The sequence below is a fragment of the Microtus pennsylvanicus genome, chromosome 20, assembly GCF_037038515.1.
Source record: "Microtus pennsylvanicus isolate mMicPen1 chromosome 20, mMicPen1.hap1, whole genome shotgun sequence".
Classification (NCBI taxonomy): domain Eukaryota; kingdom Metazoa; phylum Chordata; class Mammalia; order Rodentia; family Cricetidae; genus Microtus; species Microtus pennsylvanicus.
The window spans coordinates 35,858,918-35,875,742 of NC_134598.1; the positions used below are offsets into that span (position 1 = coordinate 35,858,918).

Here is a 16,825-nt window from a genome sequence, read left to right on the forward strand (position 1 = left end):
CCTCCAGTCACACAATGGCCTCGCGCCTGCCCTCCAGTCACTCAATGGCCTCGTGACGGCCCTCCAGTCACGCAATGGCCTCGCGCCTGCCCTCCAGTCACGCAGTGGCCTCGCGCCTGCCCTCCAGTCACGCAATGGCCTCGCGCCCGCCCTCCAGTCACGCAATGGCCTCGCGCCTGCCCTCCAGTCACGCAATGGCCCTGTGCCCGCCCTCCAGTCACGCAATGGCCTCGCGCCTGCCCTCCAGTCACGCAATGGCCCTGTGCCCGCCCTCCAGTCACGCAATGGCCTCGCGCCTGCCCTCCCATCACGCAATGGCCTCGTGACGGCCCTCCAGTCACATGATGGCCTCAAGCCCGTCCTCCAGCCACTCAATGGCCTGGCACCCACCCTCCAGTCACACGATGGCCTCCAGCCACACACTCACCTCGGGTCACCGCCTGGCTCTGGAACCGAAGCCGGCTCCTCAGCTGGCTGTCAGCGCTGCTCACCACCAGTCTGTCTTCCTGCACTGTCACCCGCGAGAAGATGGCGAAGATGGCATTCCGAGAGCTCCGGAAGTGACGTTCCTTCATTTGCATACTCACACCCGGCAGCCAATGGCATGGCGAGTGCCTCAGGGCCTCAACTCCTCCTCTTCCGGTCTCAGTCTTCCTCCAGCAGATGGCGTTCTGGGGTCTTGGTTCACTGTCTCTGTCGGGCCCCCCCTGTCCTTTGCTGAGCTCTTCCAGGGCGACCAGGGCCCCATCAATGTCGGCCGAGACTGCAGGGAGGAGGAAAAGAAATGTTACCGCATTCAGGTTCTAGAAGGAGAAGATTGGGAGGAAAAGGGAGGGGTCGCGTAGCTGGGGGAAGGTCTCAGCAACAGCTCATTTGCACATTTGCACGAGGCCCTGGGCTCCAGGCCTGGATGGCATGCACACACAGCCAGAAATCTAACTATGTATGGAAAATAGCCCTATCTCTCCTGCTTTTTACCAAGCAACATGTTTTCTTATAAGGCAAATTCAGGTTTATAGTAGACTTAAGGGTCCCAGGATAAGAAGCAAAGAATTCAAAGGCTAAGTTCATGAAAGTTAGAGGGGATTCCTAAGGAGAGCTAAAAAGCCTTTTGCATGAGAGGACGTTTTCCCCAAATGGAGAGTAAATTTAAGGAGAACTTAAAAGTGAACGAATATTTTCAGTTCTTCTATTGTGATCACTTTGCATCCTGGAATAACTTGTTCTGAAAATTACCAAAAAGTTTTTAGTCACTTCTGCCCAAAGAACCCAACAGGGCTTCCGTGTGGACAGAAAACGGTACCAAAATTTGCTAAATAGAATTTCGGTGATTTCTGTTCCCAGGTGCTGGTACCCCAAAGAAGTCTGACTGGCTCCCTACCAAACCTCCTCACCCGTCTGGACCAGATGCCGGACTACTCCATCTTCCGAGGCTATACCATTGCAAGTACCATCTTCTCTGCATAACCATCTTGTGAAGCGGCCAGGGCCCGGGCAGTGCCCTCACTGGTTGCCCTGTCATTGCTTTGCAGCAATACAATCTGGCAAGCGCGATCGAGGCTGCAGACGCTTACACTGTGTTTGCTCCAAACAATGAAGCCATCGAGAGTTATATCAGGGAGAAGAAAGCCACGACTCTAGTAAGTATCACCCGCCGTCATCAACATTTTTCTCTTTAAGATTGACTTCTATTTTTAATGGGGTTGTGAGCGTGGGTGTGTGCATGTGTGTGTATGCGTGTGGGTATATGTGTGTACATGTAGAGTGTAGATAGAAACTGCACATTGGTTTCCTGGCTGCCCAGACCTGAATAGTCACACAGAAACTATATTAATTATAACACTGCTTGGCCAATGGCTCAAGCATATTTCTAGCTAGATCTTATATCTTAAATTAACCCATTTCTATTACTCTATGTATTGTCATGTGGCTTGTAGCCTTACCAGTCCTCTGGCATCTTGCTTCTTGGGCAGCTCGTTAGCATCTCTCTCCACTCCACCCCTCTTCTTCTGTTAGTCCTTAGTTTGATTGTCCCACCTAACTTTATCCTGCCTTGCTATAGGTCAATCAGCTTTATTATTAACCAATGAGAGTAATGCATATTCAAAGTATACAGAAGGATTGTCCCACAACAGAGAAAGAAAGAAACTAAAATATAATTTACCTAGTGTCCATGAAAGTATGTATTCCCTTTTTATGTGAAAAAAAAATGTCCTTAACATCTCATTAGGGATATGAAAATATTAATTTGCATATCAAAGAATTATAATTATCTATAATTACAGTCCAAACTAATTATGTAAGTGGAAACCACTTGAGCATTTGCAGATAGATTTTCTCCACAGTGTTATCTTTTAATGTCAGAAAAAAATTACCCCTTTGCCACTGTAATTCTGGGTTGGTTTTTTTTTTGGTATTTTTAGTCTTTTGAGACAGTTTCTATCTGGGTGACAGCGCTGGCTGTCCTGGAACTCACTCTGTAGACCAAACTGGCCTCAAAATTGCAGAGAGCATCCCAAGTGCTAGGACTAAAGGTCTGCTCCACTACCCCCCAACAGCACTTTCTCTTATTTCAAAACTCTTTGCATTGATATAATTGATTGCAGTTATTTTGGATAGTGTTTTTGAAAGCATGTTTCTACTTGGGAATATTTTGTTTTAATGGTACTAAAATATTTGGAATAATTTTCATGTTCTTGTCAGTGATATTTTCTATTTTATTTAGAAGTATATAATTTTTATGATATTAATTGCTAAAGCTCTTTTTATGTTCAATTTTTGGAGCTGAAATCTTTGTAATATCAAAGAAATCATTTTCAAAATCTACTCACTGCTTGGATCATGCCCGTCTAGGTGCTCTTGGCGGTCCTACCTGGAGATTCACAGCTCGCCTTATTGCCTAATACCTCTGTGCTCTGGTGTCTTGCACACGGACAAGGCACTACTTCTCTTTGCGGCTCCATGGCTCCAGCACAATGGAGACGAATCTAGTCCACTGGCTGACTTCTCCTTATGTGTGTGACACAGGAGGAAGACGTTCTTCGGTACCACGTGGTCCTGGAGGAGAAGCTCCTGAAGAATGACTTGCACAACGGCATGCACCGAGAGACCATGCTGGGCTTCTCCTACCTCCTCGGCTTCTTTCTCCACAATGATCAGGTACATCTCTTTAAAAGAAAAAAAAAACTCAAGAGCAGGTGTCTCAGAGACTCTCAACCCTCATCTCTTCCATACTGGAAGAATTCCTGTCCTCCTAAGCCTTATCAACAAGGAAAGGTTGTTTCTTTTGAATCAGAAAGCAGTGGATAAAGGACATGCTCAGTCTCCCATTCACAGGTCATGTGATCAGCCAAGCCCTACCAACTTTGGAGTCCAAACAGTAACAGGCACTCAACCCAACAGAGTATCTTCAGTCTGCAAGATGGAAGGGAGGTTTGTTTCTCAAAAAAACTTGCAGGGTGTGGCACTGGCTTCAGGAATTCAGGAGTCTAGTTGTAATGGTCTGCTCTGTCCCTTTAAGAGACAAGCCACGCCCACTCCCTCCCTGCCAAGGCAAGCTGATCTTAAGCTTCCAGCCTGAATCCCTTCCTTTCCATCTCTCTCTGTCAGCTTCTGTCTCTCCCTTCTCCCCACCTCTCCCCTTCCCCCATCTCTCTCTGTCTCTGTGTCTCTTTCTCTGCTCTTCTCCCCTTTTTCCTTTTCCCCTTCATAACCCACTAACTAAATACCCAACCTCACTCTGCATGGTGTGCTTATCCATATCTCTGTCTCTTGCCAGCCACGTAGCTCCCTGCCCAGAACCAGCCACTTTCGGAGACCTGCGGCGTGGTCTCGTGGTGTGCCCATCCATCTGTCTCTCCTCATGGGACTGGCTGTCCCCTTGAGGCCTCTCTCCCACCACAAGGCTCCCTGCCTGGGACTCGCTGCCCCTCATGGCCCACTGCAGCCACTTGGGAAACCACACAGTCCCTGCCTGAGACTGGTTGCTCTCGGCCTGCCTGCCTGCTGCCACTTTGGGGACCTGCAGCGTCGTCTCATGGCCCGCTGCCTGCTGTAACCACTTGGGGATCCGCAGCATTTTTACTTAAACCGTAACACTAGTGATATACATTAAGTTCTGCAGTCAAACAAATGACCATTAATATCGCATAATCATGGGAATACATCCACCACCACGGTGGCATTCCAGTGATCACCTCACACGATACCTACATAGTTAAATGGTTAGAGTTCATAAAAAAGACTTCCTGAAACTAGTTATTATAGTTGTGATATAAAATTCTGCTCCTGTAGTGCAAATGCCACATTTTAAAACTGTATGAAAATTTAACAAGAAACAATATAATTCTAAAATAAATTATCAGAAGAAAAATTTGTTGCCTGGTCTACCAAGTGAGTTTCAGGACAGCCAGGGAAACACAGAGAAACCATCTCAAAAAAAAATAGAGCCACTGTGGAGCCAGGCATGGAGATTATGGAGACAGTCTTAGTGAAGCTTTCTGTTGCTGTGATAAACGCCATGAGAGAGGGCAAGGCAGGCTCTGGAGCAGAGGCCACAGAGAAGTGCTGCTTACCGGCTTGTTGCTGGCTTGCTCGGTTTGTTTCTTACATACCCACAGACCACCTGCCCAGGGGTAGTACCACCCACAATGGGCTGGGCTCTCCCACATCAATCATCAATCAAGAAAAGACCCTACGTATGTAGGCCAATCCAAAAAAGGCATTTTCTTGGTTAAGATTCTTCCAAATGGCACTACCTTACATCACAGAGGCTAAGGAAGAAGGATCACAAGTTTAAGACAGTCCTAAGGTGACCTGAGTGTCATGGTTTGAATGAGAATGACCTCCATAGGGTCTTCCATTTGGATGCTTGGTCCTTGATTAATGGAACTGTTTGGGAAGGATTAGAAGGTGTGGCCTTTTTAGAATAGGTATGGCAGCAGGCTTTAAAGTTTCGAAAGTTCAGACCAGACCCAGCTTCTCCCTCCCTCATTCCTTCCCTCCCTCCCTCGGTCTGTCTGTCTGTTTGTCTGTCTGTCTCTCTCTCTCTCTCTCTCTCTCTCTGTCTCCCCCTCCCTCTCTCTCTGTCTCCCCCTCCCTCTCTCTCTCTTTCTCTCTCTCTTTCTCTCTCTCTGTCTCCCCATCTCTCTCTCTCTCTTTCTCTCTCTCTCTCTGTCTCCCCCTCCCTCTCTCTGTCTCTCTCTCTCTGTCTCCCCCTCCCTCTCTCTCTCTGTCTTTCTCTGTCTCTCTCTCAGCCATGCCTGTCTGCTCCCCTCCGTGATGAGCGTGGACTAACTCTCCAAAACTGTAAGCCAGCCCTCCATTAAATGCATCGTTTTATAAGAGTTGCCCTGGCCGGGGTATCTCTTCACAGCAACAGGACAGTAATTAGGACACTCAGCTACGTAGCAAGGACTTGCCAGAGGGAGATGGAAGGCAGCAGGAGAGTGCAAGCACACCGTATTGGAATGAGCATTTAATAGTGCAGTCTTAGAAGCAATAACATTATTTGATCCTTTAACAAGATAAAATCTTTTAAAATTTCACTGATGCCATCATTGAAATAAATAAATTTGTATGTAAACCTTTAAAAAATTATGTAAACATCTAGTTAAATCCAGGTGCAGTGGCACGTGCCTTTAATCCTAACACTTGGGAAGTAGAGGCACACAGATCTCTGTGAGTTTGAGGCCAGCCCGGTCTACAAAGTGAGTTCCAGGACAGCCAGGACTGTTATTCAGAGAAATCCTGTTTCAAAAATCCAAAACTAAAATTAAAAAAAAAACATCCAAAGATTTTTATAAAGAACTCTTTTACTTTCTTCATTGCTTGTAGAATAATCTAATCCCAAACTCTGACTCCATATCCATGTTCAGAGTCTAGCAGATACATTTTCCTTATAAATAAACTTATTTTTTCAGAAATAGCAATGATCTTATTGATAGAAAGCTTTTTTGTTGTTATTTTTAGTCTTTCCTCTCTATTTCGTGAGGTAGAGATGAATATTAATGCTGTTAATGGAGCTCCCGTCAGTGCTGTTAATGGAGCTCCCGTCAGTGCTTTCCTCTCTGTTTCGTGAGGTAGAGATGAATATTAATGCTGTTAATGGAGCTCCCGTCAGTGCTGTGACATTCATTTTCTATTAGCCCAGAAATCTCCCGATTTGGAGCAGATTTTAACAATAGAAGCATTGCTTCTGCTTTCTCTGTGTCCATGGCAGCAGAGGGAAAGTGCTTTCTAATTGAGTAGGTGTGTTTATGTAAAATTTTCAACGAAACCCTTAATTCCCTGCATATATCTCATGGTGGAAACGATTCAGATCCTTTAAGTGCCAAATTAAGTAGGAACACATCAGATGTTCTGCTCTCGGGGTGTTCAAAAATAGCGCAACATCTTGGAGTTCTGGAAGTTTGTGCTGTCGTCACTATTTGAGCCTAAATGAGTTTTCCTCACGGTTTTCTCAGTGTTCGTTGACCTTGAAATGGCAGTGTGGAGCTCAGTCCTCACATACCCCAACATCCAAACAGAGATCCCTTCGCTGCCAGCCAATCATATTCAGTAGCGATTTCAACATTAAGAATCGTTGATGATACCATTTGATACTTTTGTGAATTTTAAATCCTTATTGAAGACCGACACATTATGCTCCATGCACTAAGTTTTCTCCCTCACCCATCCTCATTCTCATTTTTGCCTTCTGGGAGTTGCTGGAAAATTAGCCACGAGCTAGAGACACTTGGAAAGGATGCATTGTGTTCCCTGTGTCTTGGTTAGGGGAGACGCCCATGCCTGTGGACCACACAGCACAGGCGAGCGTGTCCATAAAGCCAGATTCTCAGCTGGCACAGCCTGGGCTCTTAAGGAGGCCATTTTAAAACAAACATAAACCAGTTAATCTGAGAGATGGGACATGCCCTGGAGATGATGTAGAGCGACATTTTCCTTTACTAAGAGGAATGCTGAGGTTTGGGAAAGCCATTGGCCCAATACCACACAGCTTCATAGGGCCAGTTGCAGGACTGTGATTCAGATTCCCCTTTTCCACGCCAGCCAAACCGGAATATCTCCCAGACTGTTGTCATATTTTTTTTATTTTTTATTTTTCGAGACAGGGTTTCTCCGTAGTTTTTGGTTCCTGTCCTGGAACTAGCTCTTGTAGACCAGGCTGGCCTCGAACTCACAGCAATCCGCCTGCCTCTGCCTCCCGAGTGCTGGGATTAAAGGCGTGCGCCACCACCGCCCGGCCTGTTGTCATATTTTTGAGGGCCCCACTTCCTGTCTTCTGCATCTCCCTGAATACCACCTTAATAAAACCACGTCCGATTCTCTCGTTCGCAGCTGTTTGTAAATGACGCTCCAATAAACTACACCAACGTGGCCACAGATAAAGGAGTGATCCACGGTCTGGGGAAAGTTCTGGAAATTCAGAAGAACAGATGTGATGAAAACAACACCAGCATTGTGGGAGTAAGTATATATCAAGGGCCAGCAGGGAAAATAATTGGTTACGATTTTTTAAAAATTTTAAATGGGGCCAAGGAGATGTCTCGGTGAGGGAAGGTGCTTGCCACAGAGTCCCCAAGACCCCTATGGTGAGAGGAGCAATGTGAATTCTGCAAGTTGTCCTCCACACATGTACAGTTGCAAACATGCACACAGCTACACATGCGCGCACACACACAAAATGTAATAAAAATCTTTAAATAATAACAGTCTTACTTAAGGGTTTTCTATGAGGTGATCTCAGTTTAACTCAAAACCTCCTTCTTCGTTATGACTGGAGCTGTAGCTCAGAAGTAAGTGCTGGCCTCATGTGCGTGAGGCCTGGGTTCCATCCTGAGCACTGAAGAGGCATCTGCTTTGTGAGCATCTCTGGCGTACCAACAAAGAATGCAAGGCTATAGACGGCAGGGATGAGCCAGACACAGCCCAGAGCTCAGCAGGCTGTCACCTAATGGGACGAGCTATGCCTAGCTTGCCTGGGGAAGGGGAGGTAATGACAGTGTTGAGCAAGATTCTGAAGCCTCAGTTCCCCTGCAGAGGTCAGTGGTTCACCCGAGACAGGTACTGACTAAGGCTGGTGGACCAGAAGATGCATGTGGAAATGAGCCAATTCAGTGCGGGGCGGATGCACAAGCCGATGGCTGCAGGCTGTGCGCAGTGCGGTACCTGTCAGTGATAGGAGCAGCTGCTGGGGTTTATTAGGTATTTAACCCCGCACTCTAAACACTTTACATGTGTTAACCCACGTGATCCTCACAGCACCCCCCAAAAACTAAGGACGTTGACTGTCTCCAGTCTACAGATGGAAAAGGAGCCAAGGGGAGGTTCTGCAAGTGGCAGAGACGGAATTCATATCTAGGCTCCTTGGCCCTAGAAACAATTCACAAAGTGACACTTCACTGTCAGGCAGGAACCAGTACAGACACAGTGACCCATACCCATCTGGAAGGTGGCACTCAGAAGTTTCTGCCTTTCTGTCTTGTGTTCTCCGTATGTGTTATTTTGGTGGTGGGTTCCAGACCTGCAGCCCCCAGCAGCACCATGTTTTGTCAAGGCAGGCTCTGTGTGTGACACATTGTCTCTTCATCTGACCCAGGTCACTAAACAAGGCTTCAGTGCATCAGTCAGTTGGTGCTAGAGAATTCAGATTTAGGTGGGCGATGTCTCTCTGTTTTAAGAGGCTATTGGATTCCTAGGACTGCTGTAGATGAAAGCAGTGTTCAGACATGTGAGACCTGGAGCCAAAGGCCCGTCCCAGAAAACACTAGGGGGGGCCGAGCAGATGTTCTAAAACCTGCAGCTCCAAACTCTTATTTGCAGCTTCATTTTGCACTGAAATTAATAACCTTGACACGACCTCTTTATCTCTATACTTCTTACCAAGGGAATTTGTGGGAAGTGTTCCCAGGAAACAATCTGCCCACTTGGAACAAAACCACTCGTAAGTACAATACTTTTATCTTATTAAAAAAAAAAAAGTCTCCAGAGAAGAGAGAGTCCAAATTAGAAAGCATGTATTTTCTTCTGTCCCCTTCCTTCCCTAGGTTTATTTCTAGCTTTTTATGCACTGTGCATTTTTTTAAGGAAAGGGGTTACTTTGGCTTCCAGGTGGAGGTTCTGGCCCCTGTGGTGAGGAACTCACAGCAGCAGGAGCCTATGGAGGCTGGGCACACTGCATAGACCGTCCAGAATCGGGGCTGGGGTAGCTTGGGCTCTGCTCACTTGCTTTTTTTTTAATCTTTTTATTACTTTTTATTAATGAAATTTATTCTTTGTCAGTTCCTTAAGCATATATAAAATACATTCTGATTAAACCCACCCCCAGCCTCTCTTACCCATCAGCCCACTCAAGCCAGTCTCTTGCCCACACTCTTTCGTATCATGTCCCACTGAGTTTAACCAGGGCTGTTACTGTCGCCATAGATGTGGGACTGTCCACAGAGCATGATGGGAACGTGTCTCCAGCAAGGAAGACAGAACTGAAGACAATGACCCCCCCCATCCATCAAATAGTTTCCTCTAGAAGAGTAGGGCCCCATGGGCTCCTCCTCCGTCCTTGACAGCTCACAGGCCCAGTCTTGGGCAAGCCCAGAGCCGTGAGCTCATGGTTACAATGGCTGTGTCACGCCTGGAGAATATGCTTTGAGCACCCTTCTCCCATTGGTGTGCGTCTTCATAGCCTTGAATACAGGATTGTGAGGGACTAAGGGAAATTTAATTCATAATGAAAATAGCAAGAGGCCCATAAACCACCATGCAATCCAAGAAAGCACGTTTCACTTTCTACATCTTTTTATACTAACTGATTAAGGACAGCAGCAAGCTACTCTATGAGCTATGGCCTTCTCCTTGTCCCGTAGCCAGCCTGATAGGCTCCTCCCACCTGGTTCCCTTTTATAATTGAAGTCACAACTGACCTTCCCAAAGAAACAGGTGTAAACGTTAAAAAGGTAGACACGTCTTTAAATTTATTACCAATCTGTTTCTTGCAGCTTCTTTTTATATAAAAGCTGTTTCCACTAACAACCATGACAGAGAATGAGTCTCTGTATAATTCTTGATAAACAACGAATACCAGGTCTCTCACTTGGTTTTAATTTGGGAGTATATATTATAAATCTTTATAAGCAAACAGTTCTTTCTTGGAGTTGGCAAACTATAAATCAATAAACAAATTAAAGCTTAAGCTTAATGAATATATGGGGCTGGAAGGATATTATTATCTGGCTTTTTTAAAAAATTCCTCCAAATTTGATTTAGTCTTCTAGAAAAACATTCTTGGCGACCACTGCTTTACAGTATAACTTTGGGCTTTGCCCCCTCCCTAGAGTGGACAGCACTGGGGTTCGCTTGTGTTCTTGCTTATGACGTAGCACCAAGAAGCCACAACCCACCCTTTCCAGAACATGTTAGGGAAAAAGGGTCACCCAGTTCCTCACTTAGAGGAATTGGCACGCTCTTTTCCTAACTAAAGGAGTGACTTCACAGGGCGAGACCAGAAAGTGCATCTACACCATTTACTTCATGGGGAAGAGGTCCATCTTCCTGGGGTGCCAGCCAAAGTGTGTGAGGACCGTCATCGTGAGTATGCGCGAGCCTTCTGAGTGCCCAGTATCAGTACAGTCATTCGCTCACTAGCTTCCCAGAGTGCTTCAGCGGGGCTCTTCCCCACCTGCTCCTCATCTCCATCACTGCTGTCGTAGTGCCGGTGACAGGAAAATGTGGGAAAACCCGCAATCAGAAAGTGGGTAAAAGGCCAAGCCTCAGCTGGGTTAGGAGGAACCTGGGGTAGAAGGTGAAGGGGCCGGCCCTTTTCTCACCACATGCTTCTGCGATGACACTTAGCGCCATTAATTAGTTAATTAAATGTAACAGAAGACAAAGGACATAGCAAGGGCACTCGGTCATGCAGAACATGGAACCCCAATACCCAGGATCTCTGAATGTCACTTTGGAATGTTCTGGAAATTTCCTTATGACTTACTGTCCTGCTTCTTCCCCAGAGGATGAGCCCCCTTCTTCCATGGGCTTATACACTGCAGAGCGTGGGACTGGAGAGAGTCTTATGTCTTACTGCACTTAATAATAAAGGCAGCGAAGGCAAACAGACCTCCAGTGGGGCTTCCCTGACCCACAAGAGACTCTCGGAGAATGCCAAAGCATCCACTCTTTCTGTAGATGAAGCACCATCCAGCAGAAGGGTCCCTGGTTTGGAGGTGCTGAAGGCTTGTTGGGTCCTCCCACCCCTCCAGGCTCACCTGTGTTAGTCTTTGTTGCTTGGAGCCCCAGCCTATAACTCCAGGCTCAGGAAGTAGAAGATGTTCAGCTCTCCTGGGTAGCACCAGCTAAATGAGGCCCTGTCACAACAACAGTAATAAACTTTTAATCTGGCCGAACTGGCTTCACACTGGCCACCCTCCTAAGTCCTAGGATGACAGGCGTGCACCACCAGCCTGGTCCCTTTGTTTTGTTCTTCCTGCTTCCCCTCCTGGGCATTCTCCATTTTCATCTCATGACTTTTGATTTTCCCCTTCCCTGCCTGCGGGGCTGGCAAGCTACCTAGGACATGGCTGAGCCTCACTCCCTCCTCAGAGGGCTCTGTCCCCTGTCCCTAAGAAACCCTGGAGTCTAGGAAACAGGCGGGCTCACACGGGATCCCAGGAGTCCCCAGAGCAGAAGATAAACCATGCACCACCTCGTCCTTCCCTTTCAGACAAAAGCGTGCTGTGCCGGCTTCTTTGGCCCACAATGCCAAGCCTGCCCCAGGAAAGATGAGAATGTGTGCTCTGGGAACGGCTTCTGTCTGGACGGCGTGAACGGCATCGGCACGTGCAGATGTGAGCAGGGCTTCAATGGGACAGCCTGCGAGACCTGTGTAGAGGGCAAGTACGGTGTCCACTGTGACCAAGGTGAGCATCGCCCCTGCCCAGACCCCAACCCCCTCAGTCCTCCAGACTGGGCAGCAGCGTGGGGTGGAAGAGCAGCAGCTTCAATACCCTCTGCCCAGCTTCTCCTTGGGCAGTGGCAATGACCCAGCATTATACTGCAAAGTGTAAGACTCTGTGAGCCAGTTAGAGTAGTTTCAGGACTTGGGGAGCTAAAGCAAGAAAATGCCCTGAGTCTGAGACCAGCTTGGGCTACAGTGAGAGTCGCTGATGTTTGTTTGTTTGAAGCCTGTGCTGTTTCATTCGTGTAGAGCAGTGTTCGAAAACATTTCCCATCACTGATCTGGATGTATCCACCGACCCCCAATTGTTTGCTGACATTTCCAGCCCAACTCCGTCTTTCAGTTTGCCTGTGTATGCTAATCACCATGATTAAACTTTCTCCGTGGGCTCGCTCAATAGTTAGTTGGGGGGGGCGGTGAGGACAGATTTGTCCTAACGACTCATTTAACCCCAAAGGAACGCCACCTGCACTGGGGCTGCTGCACCCATCTCACAGATAAGCATATTAAGGCCAGGAACGTGAATGAGTTTCCCCAAGGTCAGCTGATGAGAAGCTGACCTCAATTCTGGATGCACACCTTTCTGGACCCCTAAAACCATCGCCTCCGCTGTCGCTGCTTTCACCAGCGACCTAAGTCAGACTCAGCTAATACACAACTGGGTGGCTGAAATCTGGCCATATGTCATTAAGTTAGACTGCTGATTTACCTTCCGGTGCTGTTTGAGAGACTCGCTTCCATTCAGGTAGAACTTCCTAACCTAGAACTCCATGTGGGGGACTCCATGCTGTCCACCAAGACCCAGAGCTGAATGCTTTTGGTGAGCAGTGGCGTTCATAGCTTTCACCAAGTTTGTATTTGTTTGTTCGTTTATTCTTTTACAACCTCCTAAACACATATCTATCATATTCTTTCATCAAGGTTCCCACCATTATCGTCTCTCTTCCCCTGCCCTTCCCACTGAACCCCTCCTATCCTCATATCTTTTTTATGAACCACTGCATCTAATTAGGGTTGCCTGTGTGAGACTGGGTCAATGGTTATTTACTTGAGCAAGGTCAGTGTGCCAGTGGCTACCCTACGCTCCCGCCGTAACCTTTAACTCCCTCAGAAGGAGTGGGGCTTTACAAACTCCTGCCATCCCTGGGTGTTGATGAGCCCAGTGTCACGCAGGTCTAGTGCAGGCAGCAGTGGCTGAACCCTGAACTATAAGAGTGCCAATCTGAGTTAATGGGCGCAGGACAGCCGCATCGTGTCCAGACGACAGTGATCATGGCACTCCTTCCCGCCGTGTCCTTCCCACCCCCTCTTCCATGCTGTGCCCTGAGCCTGGAGGGCATCTTAGCCGCTTTTCAATGGCTGTGACAAACCGCCATGGCAAAGACAACTTACAAAAGAAAGTGTCTAATCTGGGGGCTTGTGGTTCCAGAGGGTCATGACTGTCATCTGCCCACAAGCATGAGGCAGAGAAGGAGCTGTCTGGGAACTGTATGGAATCTTGGAACCACAAAGACCGTCCCCAGTGACTTGCCTCCAACAAGGCCACACCTCCTCCAGCAAGGCCACACCTCCTCCAACAAGTCCCCACTTCCTAAGCCTCCCAAAACAGTTCTACCAACTAGGGACCAAGCATTCAAATATATGAGCCTATGGGAGCCAGTCTTATTCAAACCACCACAGGTGTGATATAAATGTGCTGATCAGGGCTGAGCACTCAACAGTCACCTGTTCTCAGCACATTAACCAATCATGAGCCTCTGCATTAACCAGTTAACTACTTCCCACTGTAAATAAATAAATGCCTTTCTGATCAGGACCTAGAGAAGCACTAATTCGCGAGCATGCACGTAAATGTTTAGTGGGTGCTTTGATGCTATGTCCATTCAGCGAAACAACAACATAAGTCCCCCTCTAGACCCATTGTCTTCCCAGCTCCTGAGTTTGACCAGGTTTGCAGTACCATGTCTGAGCTTCTCTTGTGGAACAGGCCTAAGATCCAGTAAGAAATGTGCTGGTTTCTCCTTTAACAGTGCACATTATTGCACCAGTGGTCACATCTTGCCTGGAGTGACAAAAACCTACAGAGTTTGGGGAACCTTTGGGGCCTCCGTGACCAACCGCCCACAAGGAAGTGCCCCACGCCTGGCACCGGAGTTTCTGTCTAACACCCAAGGCTTTTAGAAGTAGCACTGTCCACTCTCTTTTTTAAATAGTATTTTTAAACTGGCTTACTGGGTACAGAGAAGTACGCCCCGTAAATGGTAAAGGAAATGTTGACCGTGAGTATGGTCATGTTTTCTACTTAGCGTGCTCTTGTGTCCACGGGCGGTGTAACCAAGGACCCTCGGGAGACGGCTCCTGCGACTGTGATGTCGGCTGGCGAGGCGTACACTGCGACATCGGTAAGAGTCTGTCCTCCACGCGCTCTGCCCTTTGCCTGCCTCTCAGAAGAAACCTGTGTTCCTTGCTAAAGTAGAAACAGCACCATTTGTGAAATAAGGAAAAGCACAGAAAAGAAACTGAGGTACTGATGCCCAATGCTGGAACCCCCTATTAGTGACTTAGTGCAGAGCCATAAGTGTGCAGGACCAGACTACATATTTTATAACCTCCTTTCTCACTCCACAAGCACAACGGGCATTTTCCTCTGTGTGGATGCACCGGGATCAGCGCCAATAATACTGCTACTAGAAACCCAATCTTTTTTTTTTTTTTTTTTGGTTTTTCGAGACAGGGTTTCTCTGTGGCTTTGGAGCCTGTCCTGGAACTAACTCTGTAGACCAGGCTGGTCTTGAACTCACAGAGATCCGCCTGCCTCTGCCTCCCGAGTGCTGGGATTAAAGGCATGCGCCACCACCACCCGGCTTAGAAACCCAATCTTTGTGTGCTTGTTTGCCACAGTGCAGACAAGACCTCCCCCATGACAGACAGGCCAGCCGTCTGACCCTGAGTTGCATCCCCTCCCTAATTGCACTTTCTAAAACTAATTTTCTGCTCATAAATAGTGTCACAAGGAGCATCTTTTATATGCCTCTGCCCACATTTGCCTTGTTAATTCATGCGATCAGCTCTGAGGTGGCTGTCTGACAGGAGCTGGTGTTCTCAGGGAGGGTTTAGCTGCTCATTGCCAAATGGTCCAGTAGCAACGTATCACTCTCCCAGCTTTAGGGTCTGATGGAGAACACATCGGCTCCAGTCTCCCATTGCAGTGAGGTTTTCATTGTACTCCGGGGGACAGTGACGAGAGGCAAGGAATGGCCTCAAAGAGACAAGAGATCTGATAATGTTTAGAGATCCAAAAGATTGCAGGACGTGAGAACAGAGGCAAAGAGGCAGACTGAATGAGAAGAATGAATGGGTCAGGCAAGAGCTCAGTAAAAGTTAGATACATTGGCTTCCCAACTCAAGCTATTCGGTAACCACTGAAGAGTTTTAAACATGGCTGCAGTGATATCTTACTTGTATTTAAATCAACCAGGCAGCAGATTAAAGAAAATGACCCCAGAAGCCAGCATCAGAGGCCTTGTTGTCCCTTCTGAGATAGGAACTAGAAAGAAGGTCACAAGTGCCCACCAGCCCTGCGAAGGCTCCAGTGACGAGACTTGTCTGAGGGATTGTCATTGGAAAGCTCCAGGAGAAGGCAGAGCTATAAAAACACCACAGTGGGGAATCTGAAAGATTGCAGGCTAGGGGGACATCCCAGAACAGGCATCAGATGTTGGGGTGCAGAATCAGGATACAGTCTGGAAGAGGGCACATGGGGGGTGGGACCACATAAGCAGAAAGACATCCCAAGAAAATTACTAGAATAGATGAAATGCTTTCCCCTCTCTTTAAGCTTATCAGAGCGCAGTGCATGGAAAACCAAGCTCATTTAAAAGGACAGGGAAGAGCCTAGAAACTATGGCAACTTTCCAGGAGACAATCCCTGTAATGGTGTAATTCTTAAATAAGGCAGCAGCAGGGCTTTGATGTGGACAGTGCCCCTGGGGGTCAAATGAAGCAGAGACTGGTGGGTGCAGGATGCTGAGGATGGTGCCCTAGGGGTCAAATGGAGCAGAGACTGGTGGATGCAGGATCTGAGGATGGTGCCCTGGGGGTCAAATGGAGCAGAGACTGGTAGATGGATGATGCTGAGGATGATGCCCCTAGGGGTCAAATGGAGCAGAGACTGGTGGATGCAGGATCTGAGGATGGTGCCCCTAAGGGTCAAATGGAGCAGAGACTGGTGGATGCAGGATCTGAGGATGGTGCCCCTGGGGGTCAAATGGAGCAGAGACTGGTAGATGGATGATGCTAAGGATGGTGCCCCTGGGGGTCAAATGGAGCAGAGACTGGTAGATGGATGATGCTAAGGATGATGCCCCTGGGGGTCAAATGGAGCAGAGACTGGTGGATGCAGGATCTGAGGATGATGCCCCTAGGGGTCAAATGGAGCAGAGACTGGTGGATGCAGGATCTGAGGATGATGCCCCTAGGGGTCAAATGGAGCAGAGACTGGTGGATGCAGGATCTGAGGATGATGCCCTGGGGGTCAAATGGAGCAGAGACTGGTGGATGCAGGATGCTGAGGATGGTGCCCTGGGGGTCAAATGGAGCAGAGACTGGTGGATGCAGGATCTGAGGATGGTGCCCTGGGGGTCAAATGGAGCAGAGACTGGTGGATGCAGGATCTGAGGATGATGCCCTGGGGGTCAAATGGAGCAGAGACTGGTGGATGCAGGATCTGAGGATGGTGCCCTGGGGGTCAAATGGAGCAGAGACTGGTGGATGCAGGATGCTGAGGATGATGCCCCTAGGGGTCAAATGGAGCAGAGACTGGTGGATGCAGGATCTGAGGATGGTGCCCCTAAGGGTCAAATGGAGCAGAGACTG

General features: G+C 47.9%; 1 protein-coding gene across 1 annotated transcript in view; it reads left to right on the forward strand.

The window, feature by feature from the left end:
* The window catches only part of Stab2 (stabilin 2), a 140,399-nt gene that overhangs the window by 77,605 nt on the left and 45,969 nt on the right, over window positions 1-16,825 (forward strand). Inside the window, exons 32-39 of the mRNA XM_075954612.1 lie at window positions 1,345-1,443; window positions 1,533-1,640; window positions 3,028-3,159; window positions 7,339-7,467; window positions 8,888-8,944; window positions 10,492-10,584; window positions 11,717-11,912; window positions 14,257-14,352. Coding sequence (XP_075810727.1) covers window positions 1,345-1,443; window positions 1,533-1,640; window positions 3,028-3,159; window positions 7,339-7,467; window positions 8,888-8,944; window positions 10,492-10,584; window positions 11,717-11,912; window positions 14,257-14,352 — 910 coding nt within the window. The remainder of the gene's footprint in view (window positions 1-1,344; window positions 1,444-1,532; window positions 1,641-3,027; window positions 3,160-7,338; window positions 7,468-8,887; window positions 8,945-10,491; window positions 10,585-11,716; window positions 11,913-14,256; window positions 14,353-16,825) is intronic.